Consider the following 26549-nt stretch of genomic DNA (forward strand, 5'->3'; position numbering starts at 1 on the left):
CAGGCCTGTGATGATGACACATCCCTCCCAGATACACTCAACCACTTTTACTCACGGTTTGAAATGCAGAATGACACACCTGCACAAAAACTGCCCACACCTCCCAACGACCAGGCGCTCTGTCTGTCTCCAGCCGACATAAGGAAGTCCCTATCTAGGATCAACCCACGCAAGGCTGCGGGTCCCGACAACATACCTGGCCGTGTACTGAAAGACTGTGCTGCACAGCTGACAGATGTCCTAACAGATATCTTCTGTCGGCCACAACACCTCGAGCACTACCACACTGAACACAGGTGCCCCACAAGGCTGTGTGCTCAGCCCGCTGCTCTTCACGCTGCTGACCCACGACTGCACTGCCAAGTCCAGCTCCAACCACATCATCAAGTTTGCTGACGACACAACAGTGGTAGGTCTCATCAGCAACAACGATGAAACGCACTACAGAGAGGAAGTGGCACAGCTGGCTGAATGGTGTGGCACTAACAACCTGTCCCTCAATGTGAGTAAGACAAAGGAGGTTGTGATGGACTTCAGGAGAAACTCCGTTGATCACCCCCCACTGACCATCGACAGCTCGACTGTGGAGAGAGTCAGCAGCACTAAATTCCTGGGGGTGCACATCACAGAGGATCTCACCTGGTCCACCAACACCATGTCACTCTCCAAGAAGGCACAACAGCGCCTACACTTCCTCCGCCGGCTGAAAAGAGCAAGTCTCCCTCCACCCATCCTCACCACTTTCTACAGGGGCACCATTGAGAGTGTGCTGACCAGCTGCATCACTGTCTGGTACGGGAACTGTACTGCAGCAGACCGCAAGACCCTCCAGCGAACAGTGAACACCACTGCAAGGATCATCGGTGCCCCCCTCCCCTCCATCCTGGATATTTTCCTCACACGATGCTCCAGCAAAGCCAATAGTATCGTGAAGGACTCCACACATCCCTCCCACAGTCTCTTCCAGCTCCTACCATCAGGAAGACGGTACCGGAGCATCAGAGCCCGCTCTGCCAGACTGCTCAACAGCTTTCTCCCCCAGGCTGTGAGAGCCCTGAACTCAAATCACCCTGCCCTCTCTGAACCCCCATACAAACCCCTACCTCCTGTAACATGTAACGTGCAATTCAAGTGTGCTACACACAGGTGAGTGGGCCTGTACAAACCACCTGTAGTAGCACACTCTCCTCCTCTATGCGCACTAGTCACTTTTCACACACACTGCTGTGTGTACACAAATCCACAAAAGAACTCAGTAATATATGTATGTTTACATGCTCATGCACTACAAATCCTCCTGCACTGTTCCCCAGCCAGCTGCTTGAACTCAATGTTTCTCCTTGCACATGTACAGTATTTATCTGAAGCATTCGTATAGTTTGTATAGTTTGTATTTTTTAGTTTGTATAGGTACTTTTTATAGATAGTATATTTATAGTCAAATCTATCAGTAGGATAGTTGTGTATAGGTTTATATTGTCTTACTCCATTGTTGTATGCCTGTATTTATGTAGCACCGTGGTCCTGTGAGGCACGACATTTCGTTCCACTGTATGCCCCCGCATGTAGCGGAATGACAATAAAGCTCAACTTGACTTGACTTGACTTGACTAGAACCTCCGCGTCCCGTCCAGGGACCACACATGGAGTTTCCACAAGTCTGGACGTGGGTGCCAGAGGGTGCCCCATCTCTGAGAAAGCAGATCCTTCCTCAGAGGAATCGGCCAGGGAGAGGCTGTCGCGAGGAGCATGAGTTCCGGGAACCAGGTCCTGTTGGGCCAATATGGAGCCACTAACAAGACCTGCTCCTCGTCCTGCCTGATCTTGCACAGTGTCTGTGCTAGCAGGCTCACTGGGGGGAACGCATATTTGCGCAGGGCCAGGGGCCAGCTGTGCGCCAGTGCATCCGTGCCGAGCGTTGCCTCGGACAGGGAATAGAACCACTGGCAGTGGGTGGTTTCTAGAGACGCAAACAGGTCTACCTGAGCAACTCCGAACCGACTCCAAATCAGCTGGACCGCCTGGGGATGGAGTCTCCACTCCCCAGGGAGTGCCGCTCGAGACAGCTCGTCGGCCACCTGATTGAACACTCCTGGGATATGGATGGCACGAAGGGACCTCAGATGCTTCTGACTCCAGCGGAGGAGGTGGCGGGCGAGTTGCGACATGCGACGGGAGCGTAAACCGCCTTGCCGGTTGATATATGCAACGGTCGCATTGTTGTCCGTGACGACCAGAACGCCCTTGCCCGGCGCCCTCTGAGGCGGTTCAAGGCAAGGCGTACTGCCAGCAACTCGAGGCAATTGATATGCCAACGCAGTTGGGGACCCGTCCACACCCCTGACACTGCGTGCCCGTTGTACGTGGCTCCCCAGCCGGTGGCCGAGGCATCTGTAAATACCACAGCATGCCTGGATACCTGCTCCAAGGGCACTCCTGCCCGAAGGAACGAGGGATCTGTCCACGGGCTGAAGGTTTTGCGGCAGGCCGGTGTAATCTGAACCCGGTGAGTACCGCGTTTCCACGCCCACCTCGGGACTCGGCCATGGAGCCAGTGCTGAAGCGGTCTCATATGGAGCAGACCGAGCGGAACTATCGCCGCAGCTGCAGCCATATGCCCCAGGAGCCTCTGAAAGAGTTTCAGTGGGACCGCCGTCCTGCCTGATAAAGTCTTGAGGCAGTTCAGCACCGACTGAGCACGTTCCTGGGTGAGGCGTGCTGTCTGGTTGACCGAATCCAACTCCATGCCGAGAAAAGAGATCCTCTGCGTTGGCACGAGTTTGCTCTTTTCCCAGTTGACCCGAAGACCCAACTGGCTGTGCTGCTCTCAACTGCTCTTGAGACTGTGCAAGTATGAGCCAGTCGTCGAGGTAGTTGAGGATGCGCACACCCCGTTCTCTCAAGGGAACAAGGGACGCCTCTGTGACTTTGGTGAAGACGCGAGGCGAAAAGGGACAGCCCGAAGGGCAGGACCTTGTACTGATATGCCTGACCCTCGAACACGAATCGCAGAAATGGCCTGTGTCGCGGGAGAATCGAGACATGAAAGTACGCGTCCTTCAGGTCGATCGCTGCAAACCAATCTAGGGGACGGACGCACCCAAAAATGCGTTTCTGCGTCAACATCCTGAACGGCATCTTGTGAAGTGCACGGTTCAAAACTCGCAGATCCAAGATCGGTCGTAACCCACCGCCTTTCTTGGGCACAATGAAGTAAGGGCTGTAAAACCCCGACCTCATATCGGCTGGAGGGACTGGCTCTATCGCGTCCTTCGCCAGCAGGACTGCAATTTCCGCACGCAAGACAGGGGCATCGACGGCCTTGACTGAAGTGAACCGGATGCCCCCGAACTTGGGGGGACGCCGGGCGAACTGAATCGCGTAGCCGAGTCTGATGGTCCGCAGGAGCCACCGAGACGGACTGAGGAGCGCTAGCCAGGCTCCGAGAGACCGTACCAGCGGGACCAACGGGGCCACCGACATACCCGCGGTGGGGCAGCGAGGTGGAACACAGGGACCCGGCTTGAGGCTTGTGACAGCCTGGCGTGTGACGACTTGAAGCGGGGACTTGAGTGCTACCGCCCTTACCTAGTTCCACGAATGGGCAGGAGGGGTGCTCTTGGGCAACCCACTGCTGCCTGCTGGCGAGAGAGGAGAAGGGAAGTGATCCTGTGATGCACGGTTCACCACTCTCCTCCTCTTGAGACCCAGAGATTGAGGAAACTGCTCTTTTACTGATGTTTTGGGTACCGCTGGAGCAGCCAGCGGCGGATCAAAAACAAAACGAAACAAAGTATTCTCCACCCGGCCCTCCTCAGTGGTGCGGTCACCATCTCCCGACGAGCAGTCTCCACCATCTCCGGGTCGCCCGTCTCAGGGCCTCTTGCACTTGCGCTTGCCGCCAGGTTTGGCGGGGGCCTGGACGGGCTGGGCGTCCTGCCTGCGACCGGCTCCACGACGCTGCCTGGTGGAAGGCTGCTGCGGCTGCGGGAGCGGGGCAGCCGCAGAGGCGCCCACGGCGACGAGCAGGCTGAGGGGCTGCAGCCGGAGTGGAAGCAGCAGGTTTCCTCCGGCGCATGATGTGTTTGATCGCCTCAGTCTGCTTCTGGGCTGCCGAGAACTGCTGGGCAAAGCTCTCGACAGCGTCGCCGAAAGGCCGGTCTGCGACACGGGAGCATTCAGGAACTGTACCTTCTCCTGCTCCTTCATGTCAGCAAGACACAGCCAGAGATGGCGCTCCTGGACCACTAGCGTGGACATCGCACGACCCAGAGACTGTGCGGTCACCTTCGTCGCTCGAAGCGCGAGGTCCGTCGCAGCACGCAGCTCATGTAGAACCGCCAGGTAGTGACCACCCTCGTGCAGGTCTTTCAGGGCTTTGGCCTGGTGGACCTGCAGTAACGCCATGGCGTGAAGGGCAGAAGCCGCCTCCCCACAGGCTCTATAAGCACTGCCAGTTAGACCTGACGAATACTTACAGGCCCGCGAGGGGAGACACGGGTCACCCCGCAGAGTGGTAGTGGCTGTTGGACATAGTTGTATGGCCACAGACCGCTCCACAGAGGGGATGCCCGCATGCCCCAAAGCGGCTCCACCATCGAGGGTGGTGAGGGGGGAGGAGCCGCAAGATTTGTTTCGGGCAGTGAAAGGAGCCCTCCACGATCTTGTGAGCTCCTCATGCACTTCCAGGAAGAATGGCACCGGAGGGGGGCGCTGAGCGACCCCCGCCGAGAAACCACTCGTCCAGCCTCGAAGGATCGGGACACGGTGGAGGATTCCACACGAGCCCGACATTCTCGGCGGCCCGGGAAAGCATAGCCGTCATCTCTGGGTCTGGCTCGACAACGCTACCACACCCGAAGGGGCAACGAGCCGGTCGTCATCCCGGAGAGAGGACTCACCCTCCGATGCAGCGACCGACATCTGGTCGTCAGAGGGGCGCCGGCAAACGCGTGGTGCACCCTGTCCAGCAGAGGGCCCAGCGTGCTCTTCGGCAGCTCCACCGCCGCGGAGTGCTTGAGGGGTGAGGAACTCCTCTTGGGGAAGCCCTCACCGTAACCCTCAGATTACCTCTGACTCCACTGGATCCAGCGCCGCCCCGGGAACGAACACTGGATCGCGGCAGAGGCAGAGGGACTCCGCCATGTTTGACATAACGGAGTCTATTGTGCAACTCCGAGATGGTCATGTCCCCACAAGAAGAACATGAACCATCCACGAAAGCTTCCTCAGCGTGCTGAATGCCCAGACACGTGAGGCAGCGATCGTGACCGTCCTGAGGCGCCAGGAAACGACCACACCCAGAAACGCACGGGTGATAAGACATCTTTAAAAAGACGCGATCACCCGTGTTACTCTTTTAGAGAAAATTTGCTCTTTATTAGTGCTGAAGCACGCAGGGGAGCTGGCCACCACACACTCCTAGTGTGACTGCCTTCACGGGAATCGATCTCTTTCTCCCGTGAGACCGCGACCACCGCTGCTGCGCTGTAACGCCCGCACTCGCTCGCTCGTCTTCTCACTCGTTCAGGAAAGGAGAGCAGCAGTAATTCACCGCCCCTTGGCTCCAAAGCGAAAGGATGAATTAATGCGGTGCACCTGCTGCCTCTTATACTCACGCTGTGATCAGCGGCAGCTGGATGCAATGATCGCATGCCAATGTCCATTGGCTCGTTTAGTTACACTCGAAGTGGATTGGTCTCTCTGGCGAGATCCCAATTCGTCGGTCATCCGACGTGACTCGGAGTGACCGACTGAAAGGGAACTAAATTTTCAGCAGCCATTTCTCTAGTCACATGATCTTTCGGAAATCATTCTAACATGCTGATTTGGTGTTCAACAAACCTTTCTGATTATTATCAATGTTGGAAACAGTTGTGCTGTTTTGGATTCTCTACTGAAAATAAAGTTCAAATGGAAAATGGAAAACTTTTGTTACATTTTTGATCAATTTAATGTGTTGTTGCTGAATAAAGTATTAATTTAACCCTTACAATTTTGAAGGTTAAGTTATTATATTTATATTTAAAGGTTAGATTATTACTTAAAACTTGTGAGAGGCAGCAAGTAAATGTATCTAGGTAGTAAGGTTTTAGCTGACCTTCAGCAAACCATAATCATAATTGAGACGCAAAGTGTAAAGTCCCTAGACAACCAAACGAATAGTACCTGTATGGTTATAATTCCTTCCCTCTCACGCAAATATTGTTTCCTCATCAAACAGGCACGGAACCATCTCTGCAGGATGATGATACGCCTCATCACTTCTTTATGAAGGGCTTCCTGAAGTATTTGTCTTTCTGACTCTTTCAAGAACACCTGTGCACATAGATTCATAGTCAATTATGGAAATCTGGAAACTGATCTGAATGACAAAATGCAGATATTGAGTACTTCTTAAATGAAGAGTGTAAGTGAAATAAACCTTGGTTCGGCCAATCTGAAAACTAGAACTGGGCAATCCCATTTTGGTCAGCAGATTGGTGATATCCTGTTGAGGTGTTGATATTTCCTTTGGCAGCAGCACTCTAAACTGATCTGTAAACTCCTGCAGTGACATTGTAAAATAAGACATGTCTGTTTAAATCAAAATATGAAAGGCATTTGTATTCATGGTTCCAAAATGCATTATTTCTCAATAACTAATCTTAAAGTAGTTCACCTTAAAAATGATAATTTGCTGAAAATTTACTCACTCTCAGGCCATCCAAGATGTAGATGAGTTTGTCTTCATCGGAACAGATTTGGAGAAATGTATCATTACATCACTCTTCAATGGATCCTCTGCAGTGAATGGGTGCCGTCACAGTGAGGGCATAATACGAGCAAAATGTGTGTCGATAATACATAATAATGCTTCTTCCAATGAAAAAGTCCATCCTCTGTTGTCCTCCTACATCAAAATCCTCTGACATATTAGTTTAGAACTGCATTGGACTGTTTTCACTGTTAAACAGTGCTTGATCTGTGTATATTTCTCTTTGATTCAGACAAGATGACTTTTTCACTGGAGAAAGCATAGGTAGAGGACTCATATTTTAGCCTGTAGCAACTATTTAAAGTTAAAAAGGTCTTGATGTTTTTTGCTTCATAAGACATGATGGACCGGAGTTGTGTCAATTAGTTGTTTTTATGAGCTGTTTGGGCCCTCATTCTGACGGCACCCATTCACTGCAGAGGATCCACTTGTGAGCAAGTGATGTAATGCTAAATTACTCCGAATCTGTTGTGATACAGGAAAACTCATTCACATCTTGGATGGCCTGAGGGTGAGCACATTCTCAGCAAATTATTAATAAATTAAACAAATCAAGCAATCAAATTAACCTCCAAACAACTGCCGAGAAGTCTTTATATGAAGATGTAAGCAGACGAGTAAAGCATTGGACAGACATAAAAATAAAAAAATTAAAAAAAATCTATATATGCCTATTACTGGCATACAGTCCACCGCAAACCATTTTGTAACTTTGTTAACCCTTTTAATGTTTTTAATCCTCTCAATGTTTTTATTAAATTAAAATTAAATGTCATAGTAGCAAATTTATTTATTAAGGGGCATAAACAAATTGGTTATTTAAGCAGTTACTTAAAAAATTACTTTAAAACTGTATTAAATTCAGAGCTCTAATTAATAACTCTTAACTAAAAACAGTCCATGTTACATTACCTTGAAGGTGAATTTGGCTCCATACCCAGACCTCCTTATCCGAACCGTCTGTAGCATGCCTGTGTACCTCAGCTGCTGCAGGACTAGAGCATCATCAAAGAGCATTTCCCTCTGTAAACACAATCACCAACATTGGTCTTTATATATGATCCTTGACCCAATACACAAAATGGACAAATCGCAAAACTTACAATAGCTCTCCACCATACCTTATCCCCATTTGATCTGATACAGCGGACAAAGAACGGTTCTGCTTTCCTCAGGGTTTCCAACAGCTTGCTTAGAGATGCCTGGACAGTTTAAGACATGAAAGCATGTGACTCATTGATTCGTCCATCAGCATCCATTAAACCCCTGCAAATCACATCAAAACCTCCCCACAGCTTTGGGGGTCTGAACCTTTTATCTCATTTACAACTACCACAAAAAAGGCTTTCACACAGAGATAGAACAAACCGATCTATGATGAAGGAGCTTATGCTTTCCACATTAAGATAATAATAATGTTGAACCTGGAACTGAGCGCTGATGCTTGGAGGTTTCTTCTTGGTGTGCAGATGAAGCAGAGACCTGGTTGCCCGGTTGTGCTGCGTCAGACCCATAATGAACTTCAGAGAGTGTGAATCGATGAGATTCTGTACAGAAAACAACACAATTATATTTAGTACTCCCTCTCATATTTTAACCAAGGAAAAATAATACACATATATTCTGTAGTGAGTCTCGCCCATGTACAACTTTGGATATACCCAAAATGAATTTATTTCTCATAATTCTACAATAATTCACATAATTCTTGTAATCTACAGGCATCTAAAACATTTGAAAATATTTAGTATTTTATATAATAAATATTTATATACAAATATATATAACAACAGAAACAAAAAAACTGAAATATTGTGAAACACCAAAGTTTAAAATAACTGTTTTCTATTTTAATATATTTGTGTATATTTTGTCCTGTGATGGCAAAGCTGCATTTTCAACAGCAATTACTGTTTGTGCAAGCGATTATGAAATACCTGACATTAGCTTTGTAGACAAATATAAATTGCGACCATGTATGACATTGAATAGTATAAAAAGTATTTTACTTTTTTTTGTTATTCAATGAGCTAAACAGCCAACAGGTATCACGCGTACATGGGCACTCCTTCAATATTCAATACGGTTAAAAACAGTCTCCTAGATGGTACCTCATAAAGTTGCCTTAGCAAAAACCACTACAACAGCAAGTTTTGATGAATGAATTTACCTTAGGAATTAGCTGCTTGTGTCTGTTTGGTCTGTTCTTCCTAGATAATAGTAAGATACAATTAGGATTTTGATTTAAAATATTACGATTTTGAAGAGAAAAACAACAAAAAAAGGACAGATTATTCAATTTGATTGTAGAATTAGACATAAGCACAAGCCGAAACAGAGAGCAAGCGAGCCGCCACAGACAGATGGTCACAGAATATGTGGCCCACTCACTGAGAGAAGAGGCGAGACTTCCTCACAGAAATTGTGGATAGACGGAACTTTTGAGGAACTTCACCATCAAACTGCTTAAGAGATTGGATGACTTTGGCATGCAATTCCCTGATTGACCCCAACCCCAAATCAGAAAAGTTTAGAAAGGAGATAAATACTACAAAAACAATAAATAGTAAACAGCTGAAATTAGTCAGTCCAAACACACATTTCACAGAAAATCAAAAAGGAAATCAGTTAGACTCTTCATTCACAGAAGGAAATCCTCATTAGTTGTAGAAGAACCCAAGCCTGGTACCCTTAAGTGACAGTGAACTTACTTCTTATTTTCAAATGTTGCAAAAATGTCCTCAAATGCTTCGAGTGGACCCTCTTCAGACCGATCAAAAGAAAAGTCAATCAAAGACCCCTGGCTGTAGAGATCGGAATGCATTTAAAAGCAGTTAAATGGCCATTTGTATAGATCGAATATAAAACAAACACCGTTATTTGCCATAAATCCACTGCTCCATCAAGAAGCCACACATCTACAGGAACTAATCCAGTCCATTTACCTCTTTAGCCTCTCTACCACAGTGCTGGGTCTCTTCATTTCCCCAAGAGAGCGTCTGGAGTAGCGCCTGACCTGATCTGATATGGTAACAAACATGTTAAAATCAATGGTAATCCACTTCTGCAAGCTGTAAGTAAAAAGGTGTTAGTAGATGGCATAGATGTTACCTTGATGTTTTTCTGCCCAGCTTCGCCCAGCCTCGTTAAACACAGCCAGTGTACGTATGGTGGCCCTAAGGATGCCCCACCTGAACGCAGCCACCGGATTAGCCCCGATCAGCTGCCGCAGGTAACTGCACTCACTACTACGAAGCAACGCAACAATATCCGGCCTCATGTGGTCTGTGTTCTTCTCTCTGAAGTACTATAGGGCAAGAACATCGCAAACACTATTCAGTATTGTTTTCCCACCATAGACACATCATTTGTTTCACAACTACACTCTTGTGCAAAGGGAAAAAAAATAGTTTCAGGGTCTGTTCATTTACCTTTATCTGGTATTTGACCTTGCCAGCAAAATGCTGGATAACAAAAGCTGGTTCCCGCACTGGGGTCTGCACAAAGAACGGGTTGTCCTGGTGCTGCTGCTTAAACTTCTCTAGTAGAGTGCTATCTGTGGCTCGAGGAAAACTAGGGAGGGAATAACAGAATATTAATTACTAAACTACTAGAAACCACATAACAAAATATCGGCTGCATAGCAATTCATATTCTGTACTATCCATCCTAACTTGCATACAAGATACAATTCATGTAGTGAATTTGCAGAAGATGTACCTTTTTCAGTGGATTTTTACAGCACGCACATGCTTTTAACAATAATTAATATACATCTGAATATTATAATTTTTTTGTATATTTTTAATATTTTTTGCATTTGTTAAAAAAAAAAAAAAAAGTTATTTTTTTTCCATTGTAAGGAACTAAAATTCTATTAGTCATTGTCACAAAGTAGGTCCAAAATGTTTAATTTAAGAACTAAAACACTGTAAAACCTAAGCAACCGCACTTTCCACTAAAGGAATATTACAATACATACAGTAGGAATACAGTTTGTATTGTAATATTACTGAATACCGAGGGACTGAACTCACTTGCTCTCCTCATCCAGCAGGTAAAACAGCCCGGTGGGTTTCTTGCTGAAGAGACTGATGCAGCCAATGTTGTCGAGGTAGTCAATATTGTGCCATGTGATTCCTTCTGCCCTGTACTCCTCCTAAAACACAATACAAGCATGAGGCATATGCTGCAGAAATTCCCATCCACCACAATTAGTGGAGAAGTCAAAGTACAACTCAACTCACTTGTTCAAGCATAAATATGCGCTGATTGCAGTAATACTGTAGTTGTTCATTGGCATAATTAATGCAGAACTGTTCGAAGCTGTTTGTCTTGAAATCTTCAAATCCAAAAATGTCCAGAACACCAATGGATAAGCACTGTAAGAAAGAGAATATTTTAAAGTACAATGTCAAAGCAGATGCTTTCAGTTTGCCAAGTCAAGCCCTTCCATATAAACTGCATGTGTTATATGTAAATATAATAACAAATATATTAAAAGTATAAATTAAGGATTCGTACTGGGACAGACTCCTCCAAATCTCTCTTGTTTAGTAGAGCATGGTTGATTCGCAGGACAATCCAGTCAAACAGGGCACTGTACAGAGACTTGGCCATAGAGTCTCTGGCAGTGATGGCCTGAAGACAAGAGTTTCATTATGAGGTCAGCAGATTTTACAGAACAGAAATTAAGAAAGACAAATGGAGAGCACAGAGCCTCTTCAAACAGCTGACTTCATGCATAAAGTATGAAAGATATGCATTCATGAATGGATGATACAGAGTTGACAAATGTCAAAAAATTTACCACCTAACACATAACAGATGCATTTACCTCACTGAGGCTATAAGGCAGGATCAGCGTGTCATTAGCAGTCATTGCTTTCCTTGTAGTCAGTGCTTCCACAAGGAGCTCCACTTTAACCTGTAATTGAACAGGGACGATATATATAAAAAAAAGCATTCAAACAGAGAATGGCAGGAATCTGTTAACTGATCTAAAATACTTTCACATATTGTGTAATCCTTTAAATAACAAATCAAAAAGTGTGAAACGGGTAAGGGATTCTGACTGGAAAATCTGAAAGTCTATTATAAAGAATCTAAAAGAAAAAACCTGCTAAGAGTCCTCTAAAAATCATGGTTCAGGATATGTGAATGCATATTTGGGTTTCGCTAAGTAGTGATGATTTATGAGCCATGTAGTTGTGATAACCCAGTAAATGAATAGATGTCACTGCACAGTATTTCCAAAGAACTGGGGGGTGAGGTTTACCGTTGCGTATTGCTATTCAAAGTAGTTCTGTTTCTGTGCAGCGTACCACAATGAACAGAAAAATATCTGAACCAGTAAGAGAGAAAGAAGTTCAGCCTCTTGTGATGAATTTATCTTGAACACTAAAATAGCCAGTGGTACCTTGAGAAGGTCAGAGATAGCAGAAAGGACACAATCAGGCCCAACTTTAAGCCCCTCTCCAACATCTTTTGGCTCATACGTCACATTTCCCAGGTACAGAATGGCAGAGAGTACAGAGAATATCCTGAAAAAGACCATCAATCATTGAACTACAATACAGTATGAAGTATATTTATAATAGATTTACGTTCTTTACAAGGTGCCTCAAGGAATTACATGTCCGAAAAACATAACGCAGTGGAATGTTTGTACTTTTTTAGGTAAATCAAATGACTCATGGGAATAGATCTTGAATAATTTAATAAAGTTCCTATTTTGTCTAAATAATTATGTTATTATTATTAGTTACCAGATCTATAGAACCGCATTTACATAAGGAAACAATGCTGTTCCTTGGAAGACAGCTCATAATGATTCAAATACGTCAGGTCTGACGTTTCAGTGTTGCATTCTGTCATCATGGCAAAAAGAGCACAGTGCATATTGAAAGACTTGATATATTTTTTCCCTCCGTGACAAGCACAGACTTGTACTACAACAGAATTCTTCATTTGTTAGTCACGCAAGCAGCTGGTAAATTTTCGGCAGTGTGACTGTATCCTTCTAGGACAAACCTAATTAGACACCATAAATCTTATTTATACTACGTAATCTTTCATATATTTACTATTTATGGGTAATTGTTACAATTCAGTGGTTTAAAGATTAAGCATAATACAAAAATTAGGTTTGAGTTCATTATAAACATTATAATTTATTATTATTTAACCTCTGAGACAACTGCACTAAAATAATTTCATTTAAATTAATTAACTAATTCAGACTTAATCTAAAAAAAAAAAAAAAAAAAAATCTGCATCACCATAATAATATTTATTTTACTTCTCACTTACTGCTTTTTGGTCGATGGCAGAAAACCAACCATCTCCATGGCCTGATGAAGTCTCCTGAATTCATGTTTCATTTCTGCTTGATCCACCAAAATTGGAATTTCCTTTGAGGGGCAGAAGAGTGAAGAATTAATGTTAAGTATTAATAAATAGCTATATAAATCAACTGGACAAGTCGGCCCAGAAAATATAGTCTTGAAAGAATTTGACTATTAGTGTTTTAGCAGGATAAAAAAAACTGACAAGCTTAAGCAGAAGTCTCCATTTGCTCTCTGTGTCATCTCACGTTTGGCCAAAAGACAACCGAGAGCATCATGAACACTAATTGAAACTAAAAAGGCTTTGTTAGGGAGCACTGATTCTATGTGAAGGCTGTTCTGAGAGTTATAGTACTTCTTTGAGGTAGCGGTATCGTTCAGGACACAGGAGCTTGAACTCATCTTTCTCCTCTTCTGAGGCTCCAATCAAAAGGTAGTAAAAAACATGGTAATTCCTGAAGGTCAGATAACAAAAAGATACAGAATGTATGTTGTTGCGATACATTTTTAATTTAAATGTAAAATGGATACAAATAATGATTTTCTATTTTTATTTTTTTTATTTACCTTTCAGTTTTTCCTCTGGACACTAGGCGGCATTTCTCTAGTAAGTATTTCTCAACAACAGCCCTAAAACATTGAGCAAACAGTGTTAGGAATTTTAGATCAATTCAGATCAATGGCATGTCATTTTTGTTCTTTTCTGCCAATTTTCTAAAAGAAGGGGAATGAAATCAACAAATGTTGTATGGTGCTTATGAACATGAATTAGCAGTATTACATAATAATTTTACATTAACATTATCCCCATAAGATAAAATACATTAGCATCAATTGCAGAAAATCTCTTATGTGGTTGATGAGAAGCTGTGGGAGTTGTGGTGTGTGATGTAGAATGGGCAGAAGTACACAGATGACTCACCCTCTCACAACGCCGCTCTCCAGATAATTCACTTGAATGAACTTCCCAAAGCGGCTCGAGTTGTTGTTGTATGCTGTTTTAGCATTTCCAAAGGCCTGAGGAAGACAGAAAGGAATGCATTAGAGAGGCAAATTGTTTCATTCTCACAGGAAAAAATATTTCAGATAAAAAAATTAAAAAAACACTTATGATTTTTATGAATGTTGACAGACAACTCTTGTGTTGAGACAAAGACGATGGCCTAACTTAATCAGATCAACTAGCCTTTAAAACTTGTCGAACAGAGAAATTGGATCTGAAACTACAGCCAACAGCCTGACATTAGAATATTACTATTATTATTAGTTGTTCAAACCACAGCATGTAGGTTGTTGTAGATTACAAAAAGGAAATTAAAAAATGTGAGCAGCACAGAGCTAATTTTATATCAGCCACAGGCATCACAACCTAATCTATCTTAGATGGCTTTGTTGCCCAGTTTGACTTGCTTGTTGATGTAGTTAATGCTGATATACTTGTAATTTTCCTCCTAATCCAGTTAATAGTTCACCCAAAAGTGAAATTTGTCATTTATTCAACCACGTCAATTAAAACTCATCTGACACTCAGCGACATACAAATTAATATGTTTTGAAGAATCTCTGAACCACTCTTTTTGATACAATGAACTCACTATAAAGTTCCAAAATGCACAAAAAACATAAAAGTACTCAAAATAACTTGCTACATTTAAGTCTTATGATAAAATTTGAGTCATTATTCAGTGAACATATAGCTCTCTTTTTGCCAGAACAATGGCAGATAAGGGGAGTTTTTGTGAAATTATATCTGATATTTTGTTTTGTGCCACAAAAAGTGTAGAAATTACATACTGCAGTTTTTAAACGAAATTTTCTGTAGATGGACTTTGGCATGTGTAACATGTAATGACAGGCTTGTTCACTGCTCCCTATTGATTCTCAACATGTGCATATTTTCAAGACGATCTCTACCATTACCATCATTCAGGACTTTATCCTGTTGTAAACTTGTTATTAAACATACAGTTTCCCGTTCCAGTTCCATGTTCAAATGATAGTGAATACTGAGGAAACACGTGAAAGAAAACTGAATGAGGGGTTACATCTGTCAGTTAAGTTTTTATCAGCTGGACTGACAGAGCCTGTTATGACTCGTTCTGGTATTCTGATGAAGCCAACGCCCAGGGCTTCCACATTTGTTAGACGCTCAACAACAAGGCTGAGATCAGGTCTAACACTGCTGTGCATTTTAACAGCTGCTTTCCAACAAAGCTCTCTTTCTTATTTAAAAGCACACAGGTCACAAGACTATCAAGTAATAAGAAAACTGAATTGCAGAAACTCTTAATATCAAAGTTCAGTGAAAGTGAGAGTAAAAATTCAGTGCAAGTGCAATAAGTTTTATTCTCAAAACATGACATGACCCAGTTTTTTGTGACCCATTTTTGTGTCCCTGTTTAGTATATTTTCAACATAAACTTAATATGAGCAGTAAAAAAAAAAAATAACGCTTGCATTATAATGCCCATAATGTAAAATCAACCACAACGGCAACGTACATCCCACCTTACCTTTCTGGATCTTTTTCAGAAATATACCTCTTCTTATTTTGTTACAAAAAAGTGGCCATTAAGAAGGACTAATACAGAACAATTTTAATACAGGACTAATTGAATAATTTCATAGAGTTTTCAAATCTGTTTAAGTACCTAAACGGGACAATGCTAACTGGATATCTAATGAAGAACTCTTTAGGTGAGGAAAGCTGTACAATTTAGGGGTCGACCGATATGTGTTTTTCAGGGCCGATGCCGATACCGATTATTACAGCCCAAGTGGACCGATAACCGATATTTTTAACCAATATATTATGTCTGATGTAAAAATGAATATTAATGTCAAAATTAATAATAACAAGGGCTCTGACAAAAACTGCCTTCCCTGGTGTTGATTGCACTTCTTACTCTTGTCATCCTCCATGCATCCATCTACAATAAGGGTAATATAAAGAGAGAGTTAAAAGTGGGGCCACTGCACGCTTCATGATTAAGCCTATGAATACTGTACTACAGCTAAACAGCTTGGGGAAATGTAAGTATTTGGCTTCAATAATTTACATGTTAGAAATGTATGTGGAATAGCATAACCTCTCATAATTATAATATAATAAGTGTAAATAATTTAATTGTCTTCATAGCTCCATTGTAGAAGTTGTGAAGAAGACTGTAACTATTTTAATTAAACTATAACACTAATAGCCTGTTATAGGCACACTTGGTTCAATAGCCTATTGAAATGTCAAAATTTATGTCGTCCTAATCTTGGCCTTTGTGACAGTCTCTTAATCTTAGCCTATGTGACAGTAATTTCGATTAGTTTTAATTTACAGTGCAGTGCAAATGAATCCATAAAACATTAATTTCAGTTATCTTTTAATCAAATGAGAGTTAAACTCAATTTTGTGGTAAACAAATCTGTTTACCATTAAAATTAAAACATGGAAGAAATAGCGTATTGTGTGATTATTCTTTTAAACAAAAGTTGTTGTTGTTGTAGTAGTAGATAAATCGAACTTTTATTTTGACGGGTTGCCATGAGGACCTCTTATGTGATATGACGATCGTTTTACTCAAATGAAACGGTCAAATGCTCATGAAGTAACTGTCAGAGCAGTTCTGGGGATGTTGTTCATGTATTTATGTCCTCATTTAGTGAGAAGGCAGATGCTGAAAACACCGCGAGCGTCGCGCACTTCAGTGTGTGTGTGTGTGTGTGTGTGTGTGTATAATCAAAACCGCGCGTCTGTGCCATTCACATATACAGGGAATTCATATTTAAATAAGTCTTTTTGCAGCTTAGTATTTACAGATACTAGTCCATAGCGCGAGTCAGTTTAACTGACCTACTTTTGATTAATTCATCCAAACTTTGACGAACTCCGTGCGCAGTAAATTCCCTTTATATGACTGGCTTCCGCGATTCCGTCTGCGTTTTCCTATCGCGGAAACCATAAATAGATAATATTGAGGTGTTTTGCAACTTCAGTGTAGTGGATTGTGATTTATTGCAACTTGAGCAAGGTCTGCTGCTGCCTTTGAGAGACAACTGATGCGTGATCACTGAAACTGTAGCAAGCGCTTTCAGTGTTAGAGTGCCTTAGTCTTCCACATTGATTGGTCTGAATCGTGACTCCCAACAAATCAGATGCGCGGTGGGCGGAGACTGCTCGAGGCCACAGAGTGGTGAGTTCTGACAGGCTGCATCAGAGCCAAATACCGCGTTTCAAAATTAAATAATTTTATCGGCACATCGGTTTTAAAAACGACCGATACCGATAATCATAAAAATGAGTAATATCGGCGCCGATAATCGGTCGACCCCTAGTACAATTATCTGCTCAAGGGCTAAGCTCTATGAGCCAAAACATAAAACACCATTACTGCGGTGGTGGAGTCTCTAAAGCTGATGCATAATAGATAAACAACACCATGTGTAAATAACACTACCAGACAAACAATGTGCATATTGTTGTGAGGGGTGCATGTGAACGCAATACACAAAGGTCTCTATGAAAGAGTGAAGCGGGAGACAGGGACAGTTTTTTTTTTAATTCAACAAAACCAAAGGAGGATAACATAGAACTCAGTAATATGAAGCACCACCTTTGTACCAAAAAGTCTCTTAAGCACTAACAAGTTAAGTGTATTATTTTCATATTTGTTCATATTTTTGTGTGTATTTTTTTCCCCAGGATTCTCAGATGAATAGCAAGTTCAAAAGAACAGCATTTCTTTCATATCATTGTCAAATAAATATCTTAATTGTGACTTTTTTCAATTTAACGCATCCTTGCTGAATAAAAGCATTAATTTGTTCAAAAAAATAAAAACTCTTACCGACCCCAGACTTTTGTACAGAAGTGTCGTCTTGTTCCCAAATTAATGTGCCAAGTTAATTAATGTTAATAAATGGAACCTTATTGAAAAGTTTTACCAAATACTTAATCTGGGAACAGGAAGATTTCAATGATTCATTTCAGGAACATATTTTATTTATCATTTACTAAGGCACGTGAGATCCAATAATCATCTAATCTATTCATTTAAATGCGCATCAAATATTAATGGTCACACTCAACCTCAGGCGTATGATGATAAAGTTTCACCAAGCCCACTCTGTTTGCTTGTTCTGCTTCTTCTACCCATTACACACAACTACTCAAAACATAACCTTCTTTATAAGAAATATAGCCTATTTTAAACCAGCAAGGCATAACGCAAGCTGCTTGTTCCTCTTTGCCATTTACTTTCTTTGTAAGCAATACTCCAGAACCGAGAGGGGCTGGAACGAGCTGAAGAAAGAAAGCTTTTACGAAAAACAGAGAACTTGCTCAACCCGTTTAGGATCAGATTGAGAATCCCAGTAGGTTAGTGCATGACTGACAGCTGTGTTTAAGAGGGCGGGATTTCAGGCCACAGTAAGGAAACCCAATTAATTATGAGTTATTTCCTCAAGAGAACTTCATTGGCACATTAGTAGCACTTCATACTAAATCCTGAAGAGGAAATTTAGGAAGCGGACTGTTCAGAGATATATACCATACTTGTAATGAATATATTGTATAAACAATTGAAAAACTCCTAAGAGTGTTGTGAACTAGTCATTCATCTCATTGTTTTGAGTATTAACAATGGCAGCACCTATAAATATCAGAGTGTTTTGAAACTCTTAAACTGTGACTGAGAGTTTCATGATCTATAGTGTATATTTATAGTGTACAAGGAGTCAGAGGTCTCCCCTTTTCCCTGGGAGAAGCAGAGGAAGCGGTGTGAAAGTGTACTGGCCATGTGACGAGGCAGAATAGTTTCTAGATCCTAGTTTGGCCATGCTTAGTGGAGAAAAGGGGAAACCATTCTCACACAATCTGTTGCACTATTTAAGGACAACATCACATTTTCATAGTTCTCTTGCACTGTTAATAGTCCTCAACATGAAGAGCTCAAAGCATGCTAAATACTATGACAGGGCAAGCCACTTCCTGCATAGAGGTCATCATTTCCGTCCCGAAAGGGACTCTTTATCAGCGCATCAAGAAATACAGATGAGTCAACTCAATATTAAAAGAGACTACAGTTTACAGACAAGATACAGAGTGTAACTTAAAAAAATCTAGACCCATGTTTGTTTCAGTGTTTCTTCATGTTTTTTTTTTTGTTATATGAAGATCACATTAAAACTGACTGGGACTAGTGTTGGTTACTTCTAAATACATCTGAAATTCAAAATGTGGTTTTGTTAAATGAAATAGAATAAAATATAAATATTACATGGGAAAAAGTTAAAAACTAAAACAACAAAAATTAGAAACTGAAAAACTGAAATAAATAACTTCACGACGGAGTGAACTCAACTTACTCAGGTCTTAGCCTGAACCCTACAAGACTAAAATCATCGTCATTTCCACTACAGAAAAGCTGTTGAAACCAATGCATCATTTGAGATGAGGTAAACATGATGTGATGGAAAAACCTCTAAATGTCCAAAAAAATTTAAGTTGAAGAAATCATTTATTGCGGAGTCCTGAACAAGGCCACAGATGTCATAAATCCAACAGACATTATCATTGTAAAACATCAGGGTCTCAACATAACTTGCTGTTTTGCATCCTTTCTTGGATTCCTATTACAACTAGGCACAATCAGACTTCAAAGTAGAAAATTAAATCTGATAAACCTCAAACCCACAGCAGAACTTACCTCAAGCACAGGGCCTGCCCCCAGGATGGTTCGCTCCACTCCACTGGTATAGCCCTTCTGGCTGAGAGCAGTCAGGCAGTGGATAAGGAAGTTGGTGCTTTGCGTCTTACCAGAACCACTCTCACCAGAGATGACAATGCACTGGTTGACCCGTTTGTTCAGCATTGCGTGGAAGGCAGCATCCGCAATGGCAAACACGTGAGGTTCTAGCTTGCCCAGCGTGTGGTTCTCATACATCTTGACATATCTGGGATTGTAGATGGGGAGAAACTTGAAGGGGTTGACTGCGATAAGAATGTTGCTTGCAAACGTGTAGATCTTCTGCTTGTGGAAGCGATGCCGCAGAGTTCCCAAAATGCTCTCCTCCGTCAGCCCAGGGAGGTTACATAAATCGTCGTATTCCTGAGGCTGTTGCGTGACAAAACCCCGATTCACAAGACCCTGAGCTACTTTCTCTTGCCGGACAGATGTCATAACATCATACTGGATGGATCCATCGTAGCTTCCCTCTTGAAGGGCGAAAAAGTATCCATCACTTTGAGGGTGCTTGTCTTGGGCCTTTCTAGGCCAGAGAAGGACTCTTTGAACAGGCTGATCACTGGCTTGAAGGACCCACTCCTCTCCGCCGTACTCCTGGACCTCCACGAGGACGTAAGTCTTGGACGTGTCCAAGCCAAGTGTGGCGAGAGCGGTCTTGATGACAGTGGCTGCCGTTGCCTCTTTTGGGACCCTGAGGTTGCAGCTTTGCCCAGGTTTGACGGACAACCTGGGATAAACTTGCAAAGTGCAGACCGTTTCATCCTGGCAGCTTGTCGTCTTGCCGTTTGTGACATTCATTCTTTAAACTCAGAGACATGCATCAGCATACCACACTGCACAGTACAGCATGATAAGGATCTGGAGACAAAAAGAATGTGTTTAAGTGGGAAACCACCAATCAGACCCCCAGTTTATGCAGGTACACACTTGTCTAATGTTGTAACTGCAACAGATTATAAATCAGCATAAACTGTGTGCCACAAACTATTTTGTTAAAAAAATAATAAAAACATACATTTTAATAATAATAATAATAAAAAAAGTTATTTTCACTTTCAATGCTCAAGTACTGCTGTACATATTTATTTATTCTCTGCTGGCTAGGTTGACTTCTTTTTGTGTGAGTACACATAATCCATATTAAAATATCGTGTGAAAAATAATATTGTCCTCAATGTTCACAACATGGTCAGAACGTACAAAAACAGCTTTTTGTTTTTAAAATATTTTTGAAATTTAGAGAAAAATATAAATGCACCAATTCCATCCTAGCATAATATTTAGTTTTATATACAAATTAACAGTGTAATAAAAACGCGTTTTAACAACCGTGACAAACTGTTTAGAGTTTAGAAAATCTGACTATAGTTATATGGACTGACATTAAAAAAAAAAAAAAGTAGGCTACATTAAATAACAATACCAATAAATTTACCTGTTTCAAAACACCTTCGTTGTGTTCCAGAACGGAGTCATTTCCAACATGGAAAAAAAAATCCTGCCGTGCTTTCCAGATAAAACTTCCAGTGCTTCAACTACTATTAAAAGCCGCCCACCTGCATTAATGCCTAACCGGACACGATAAACCGACATATACTGCACAGATTCTGTAAACAGCATAAATGACTGACACCGAGAAATGTTCAACGAGAAATAAGGAAGAATACTAACTCGCCTCCAGAATGTCGACGACGCTGACGGCTAGTTACTTCCTGACATCGCAGCGTGTTTAATTGCAGTTGAAATGTGTGATGACACGCCGCCCCCGCCTGCACTCACACTGCCACTGCAGCTGCCACGCGCTCACGCAGGTATAAACACCTGCAAGTTTGATACTTGAATACAGATCCAGCACCCCTCTCAAAAGTCATTGTTATATTTGTAATTATTTCCAATCACAAATTGGAAAAAAAATGTATTTATTTATTTATTTAAAATTTAAAAAGAGTTGGAACCAGGAAAAGTAAACATAAATGGCCATGTGTAACTCCCAATGCATGTTTGGTTCTCACCAGCAGGTGGCAGCATACAAAACCAATTTCCCTTCAGCAAGGTAAGTAAGGGTCCCTCACTATTATTTCAATGAGAGAAAAGCTCTTTTTTCGGTACTGTACAACAACTTTCATTAACAATGTAAACAAACATTATTACCAACTACAATGCAATATTTATGTGCTGTTCAGGGTCATTTGAGACCCCAAATTATGTTTGCTGAAATATACAAAAAATAAATAAATAAATAAAAAATAATAAAAAGTTACCTTCATCTAAATGGCATGAAACTTCATGTCTTTGTAAAAGAAATACAGTAAAATAGTAGTATACATTACATGGTTATATGAAAACATAAATTATATAATAATGGTTATATTAAACATGAATGGTCTCTATTAAATGGCTTTTGAAATGAAAATAAGAGGCATTTAAATTTGACTCAAACTAAGTAATATTCAAGTACTAAATGAAAATTGATTAAGTGATGGAATAATTTAAGTCACACTTAAGTTAAATAATCAATTAAGTGTTTCCAAAACCATAGAAACTGTAAAATATTTGTCCTATGAAAAAGAACACAGCACTCGTGAAGCAATTTGTAATTTTCAGTTGTTTTTATTAAATGCTTTAAGCACTTTTTAAGATTAGTAAATACTGATCCAAAATAATAAAGTATAGAGAAAAATAGAATTCTGACAAAATATACATATTACAGTCTCACACTGAACAATAAACAAATCAAAATATACAGTATATACATGAGTTAAATATTATTAAGGGGCAAAAGATCAAGAAATGTCATTTATTTCATTTTTTCTGCCACCCATCTCCGACTCATTCAACTCTTTCCAGGTCATCTTTCTGCATGTCCTGAGGTTGGTAAATGGAAAAGACTTTAGCAGGGCAATGAACATATTTCCCTGCTACGACAGGAAAGCCTGTGTGTATGTGAGGACTGTTTGGACCCTGCTTCAGCTCCATTTTACAAAATCTGCACAAGCGACTAACATGTTCAGTTTCAGGCCTTTTGTGTTTTTGCTGTCCTTTCTCCTCCACCCGTTTCTTTTGTGTCCTCAAGTTCTCTCTTAAATAACTCTGGGGTGTGTTAGTTCTTAATCACTGTTAGCATTAAAAACCATTGTGGAACAGTAGAAGTACCTGACAGGGCCTTGCTGATTAAGAAAAAAGTGGTTAGAGGAACCATCTTTGGCTGTCCACAAGCAAGACAAGTCTTCTCCTGCTCAGGTTGCTGCTGCCGCTCCATAACACAATTGTTTCAATGGTCTCATGAGTTAGGAGTGTGGTCAGAGCAGGTGCTGGTGGGTTTACATCCGCAGGCTTCATTGTTACCACTGGCACACTGGTTGTTTTACTGCCCGCTTTCAAGACGTTTCTCTGGAGTTGTTTAATGAAGAACTGGTGTTCAGCAGTTTGGCCAGGTGCTTGATATACTGTGAAATGTGCAGTTTTGTGGTTGAATGGAGCATGCTGTTTGGATCAGTAGAGGAATTGTGGAGCATTGCTGCATGCTCCTGAGGATGTCCTTCTTCCCACGGTGTTTATTAAGAAAGTTGTCAATGGGCTCTGTGTTTGTGGTCCAGTACAAACACCCTGCCATCAGTCTTCACAGGTCCAGGGGGGTCGCAGGCGAGGCCGGCAAAGGTGGCGTATATGTACTTCCTACACAGAGGGGAAAAATGAATTAATTTCTGCATTCTGAAAATTATGATAGGGGCTCCACATGGGAACCATGATATGAAAACAGCGAGGGCACAGGCAGTGTACCAGTGGTGTCTGCAACAAGTTGAATATTTAGTTTAATGTGTAAGAAAATATTTAGTTTAATGTGTAAGAAAATATTTAGTTTAATGTGTAAGAAAACAGAGTTTCTGCAGGTTTTATGAAGGTTAAGACATTTTTAAGACCAAGTAAAGCAAATTTGAGGAACAAATGAGAAAAAACTAAAATATGTTTTGTAGAATGTAAATGTCTGGAGAGAAACATAATGAGTTGTATTAACTTCAGAGTTTGAAAATACAATTTCCAACAGATATTCATAATTTTTTACAATTCATTTTACAAAAACGCACTGAAATACTCTGCTCCAGACGCTAGAATATGGAAATATCTTTTACTGCAGCTTCAGATCATGCTGCAAAAAAGTGATGTTCTTCCTCAGTATTTTTGTCTTGTTTTTCAGTGCAAATGCCTAAAGATTCTTAAATAAAATACATTTACTGGAGAAACAAAATAACATAAAATACAAAGTCTTGTTTGAAGTGATTTTGTGATTAAAACAAGAACTAATATCTGCCATTTGGCAAAAAAGTAACCTTAATTTAAAGGGAAGTTTTGATAGCTCATAGACTGATATTTGTTATTGTTTTAAGAATAAACTCTTTTAATTTCATTACATTTTTCAAGACTTCATGAATATTTGCATCTGAAATAAACATATTTTGATTGAAAGATGTTTGATATTTGTATTGGAAAACAAGACAAAATACAGAGGAAGAGATTCATTCACTTTTTGCTTTGCATCCAACATTTTATGAATTTAAGGCTTTCTGCTCTGATTTAAAATGTTCTTAAGGCATTAATTTGTGTAAGGGTAAATTAAGACATTTTAAGACTTAAAAACCTGCAGAAACCCTGTGTGTATGATGTAGTTGATGTGTCAAATATTTACCTGTATCTGACTGAGGATCTGCATGGTACCAGGAACAGATGACAGCAGTGTAGAAACAGTGGTCTCTACAAGAACATCGCAATAGAAATATTACAAAAAGCAATAATTCTGCACACACACTCACACGTCTGGTTTGCTATCCTTGTGGGGACTCTCCATAGGCGTAATGCTTTTTCTACTGTACAGACCGTATATTCTATTGTCCTACACCAACCCTACCCCTAAACCTACCCCTTACAGGAGACTACAGGCATTTTTAGATTTTCAAAAAACTTCATTCTGTGTGATTTATTAGCTTGTTTACCCGTGGAGACCTCAATTTAGGTCCCCACCGTGACACGAGTCCCCATGAGTCTGTGTGTATTCAGGTTTAAGTCCCCACCTGAATAGAAAAACAAGTACACACGTACACACACGTACACACTACAATACTGTAGTACTCCTGCTTTTCTTGGCAGACTGATATTCATTTACAATTTCATGGCTGTACTGTAAATATAATGGCCAATACAATAACAACAATGGTAAATTTATTTTTATGACTCTACTGCTAAAATACCATGGCTAAATTATGGTTACTATAGTAAAACCATGGTCAGAAAACATTTTTGAACTGTGGAATACATGTAATATCATTACAAAAATGAGAATAATGGTTACGCCCATTCATAATTTAGCTTGTAATCAACAGATGACGTGTTAATGATGACAAACAATAACGTTACACAGAACCGTAAATTACAGCCATGTTCATTCATAATTTGGCGTGCAAACAATCAACCTACGATAAACTATAGTAAACAAAACCCGACAGGGTAAAGTTTGAAAACGAACAAAGTTTACTAACGTGATTTCAGCATTAACGGTAACAAAACATATACTGATGTCACATAAAATATCTTACCTTTGACAGATGCTTGAGAATGCGTTGAAATAAACAACCGAGGCAGACTGCCACTGTTTTCTTCTCCTGCGAATTCAAACTTCCCGCGGGTGCCGAAACACGGAAGAGCGCCACGAGAGCGCTAGCGGCCGAAAGTATATTGCATCCGTAGTGGTTTAGCACTACCATCGAGAATGAATGGGAAACGGTTTAGGGCCGTTTAGCTAAAGAATCCGCGTTCAAGCCGCGGGTTGTGACAAGTCCAAATGATTATTAATACATTACTTTTGATAATTTACCAGTCATAAGCAGCCTTTAAAAAAATTATTTCATATGAAATGGACTATTGTGTCATCTTTTGATTACTGACAAGTAGTGATTTTTTTAATCAGTGGTGTTAACAATATTGGACTGATAATTACACATCTGTCAGTCTGACTAATCTATAATCCTGAACACTATATATAGATTTATTTTTTTATACGATTTATATACATTTTATATACATTCTATTAAATATACAATTTATTTATAAATATGATAGTCATGATAGTACAAGTTTTTCATTACCAGTTGTCATATAAGTCGAAAGTACTATTATCAGCTCATCACTGCTTTCAACAGCAGCAAACAAGATTATCAAATCGAAAGAGATGTGTGAAAGGGCAAATTTATTTTCATCTTGCTCAGCTACGCTCTTCCTTCCTCATAAACTCTCATCTCAGTAAGGGAGTGATTTGAAGCAAGAGAGGAATCACCGTTTCCGCTTTTTGCAGCAGTTCTCTCAGTGAGCGGACATGTGCTCCGAGTCTACATCACTCTAACCACAAACAAACAGCTGGTTTCCATAGTAACATGCTCTTGCATCCTAGCAACAGAAATAAAAAAGTGTTTTTTTTCTTTTTAAAGAAACATGCAAAAATGGATATACAGTAAGACAGTTGTTGGTTAAGTATTTATGATGATGTTTATTATCAATGTACATAGATAAGAACCCAAAATTAGGCTACTTTTATCTTGACAAATCTCTCTTTGACATGGGTGACAAATGGCTTGCATTAAAGAACAATATATATATATATGTTTAAAATACTGTTAACTGCAGCTATTAAGTGAGAATATAACATTTATATCCAGCTTG

At 40.9% G+C, this 26549-nt stretch overlaps 1 protein-coding gene and 1 long non-coding RNA gene across 5 annotated transcripts in view; both read right to left on the minus strand.

Annotated features, from left to right (window-relative positions):
- Positions 1 to 21559, minus strand: part of myo9b (myosin IXb) — a 35792-nt gene extending 14233 nt beyond the window's left edge. The window contains exons 1-22 of one of the 4 annotated variants that reach the window (XM_058750751.1): positions 21277 to 21558; positions 19803 to 20699; positions 14027 to 14121; positions 13672 to 13734; positions 13460 to 13559; positions 13070 to 13170; positions 12177 to 12300; positions 11595 to 11684; positions 11282 to 11398; positions 11005 to 11139; positions 10795 to 10916; positions 10189 to 10330; positions 9869 to 10064; positions 9703 to 9778; positions 9469 to 9561; positions 9149 to 9256; positions 8928 to 8967; positions 8182 to 8304; positions 7879 to 7959; positions 7670 to 7780; positions 6425 to 6547; positions 6169 to 6318 (exon numbers count right to left, since the gene is read on the minus strand). In XM_058750751.1, coding sequence (XP_058606734.1) covers positions 6169 to 6318; positions 6425 to 6547; positions 7670 to 7780; positions 7879 to 7959; positions 8182 to 8304; positions 8928 to 8967; positions 9149 to 9256; positions 9469 to 9561; positions 9703 to 9778; positions 9869 to 10064; positions 10189 to 10330; positions 10795 to 10916; positions 11005 to 11139; positions 11282 to 11398; positions 11595 to 11684; positions 12177 to 12300; positions 13070 to 13170; positions 13460 to 13559; positions 13672 to 13734; positions 14027 to 14121; positions 19803 to 20639 — 3027 coding nt within the window. In that variant the 5' untranslated portion in view covers positions 20640 to 20699; positions 21277 to 21558. Of the gene's footprint in view, positions 1 to 6168; positions 6319 to 6424; positions 6548 to 7669; positions 7781 to 7878; positions 7960 to 8181; positions 8305 to 8927; positions 8968 to 9148; positions 9257 to 9468; positions 9562 to 9702; positions 9779 to 9868; positions 10065 to 10188; positions 10331 to 10794; positions 10917 to 11004; positions 11140 to 11281; positions 11399 to 11594; positions 11685 to 12176; positions 12301 to 13069; positions 13171 to 13459; positions 13560 to 13671; positions 13735 to 14026; positions 14122 to 19802; positions 20700 to 21276 lie in introns of all 4 variants that reach the window. The other 3 variants (XM_058750766.1, XM_058750772.1, XM_058750758.1) reach the window with 3 other exon arrangements.
- A 998-nt stretch (positions 21560 to 22557) lies between these two features.
- On the minus strand, positions 22558 to 25481 carry LOC131530071 (uncharacterized). The gene is made up of 3 exons (XR_009268316.1): positions 25430 to 25481; positions 24526 to 24590; positions 22558 to 23516 (listed from the first exon to the last, which is right to left on the minus strand). It is a non-coding gene; the product is annotated as an uncharacterized LOC131530071 (long non-coding RNA).
- Positions 25482 to 26549: the final 1068 nt, after the last annotated feature.

Source organism: Onychostoma macrolepis, chromosome 02 (assembly GCF_012432095.1).
Source record: "Onychostoma macrolepis isolate SWU-2019 chromosome 02, ASM1243209v1, whole genome shotgun sequence".
NCBI classification, from domain to species: Eukaryota; Metazoa; Chordata; class Actinopteri; order Cypriniformes; family Cyprinidae; genus Onychostoma; species Onychostoma macrolepis.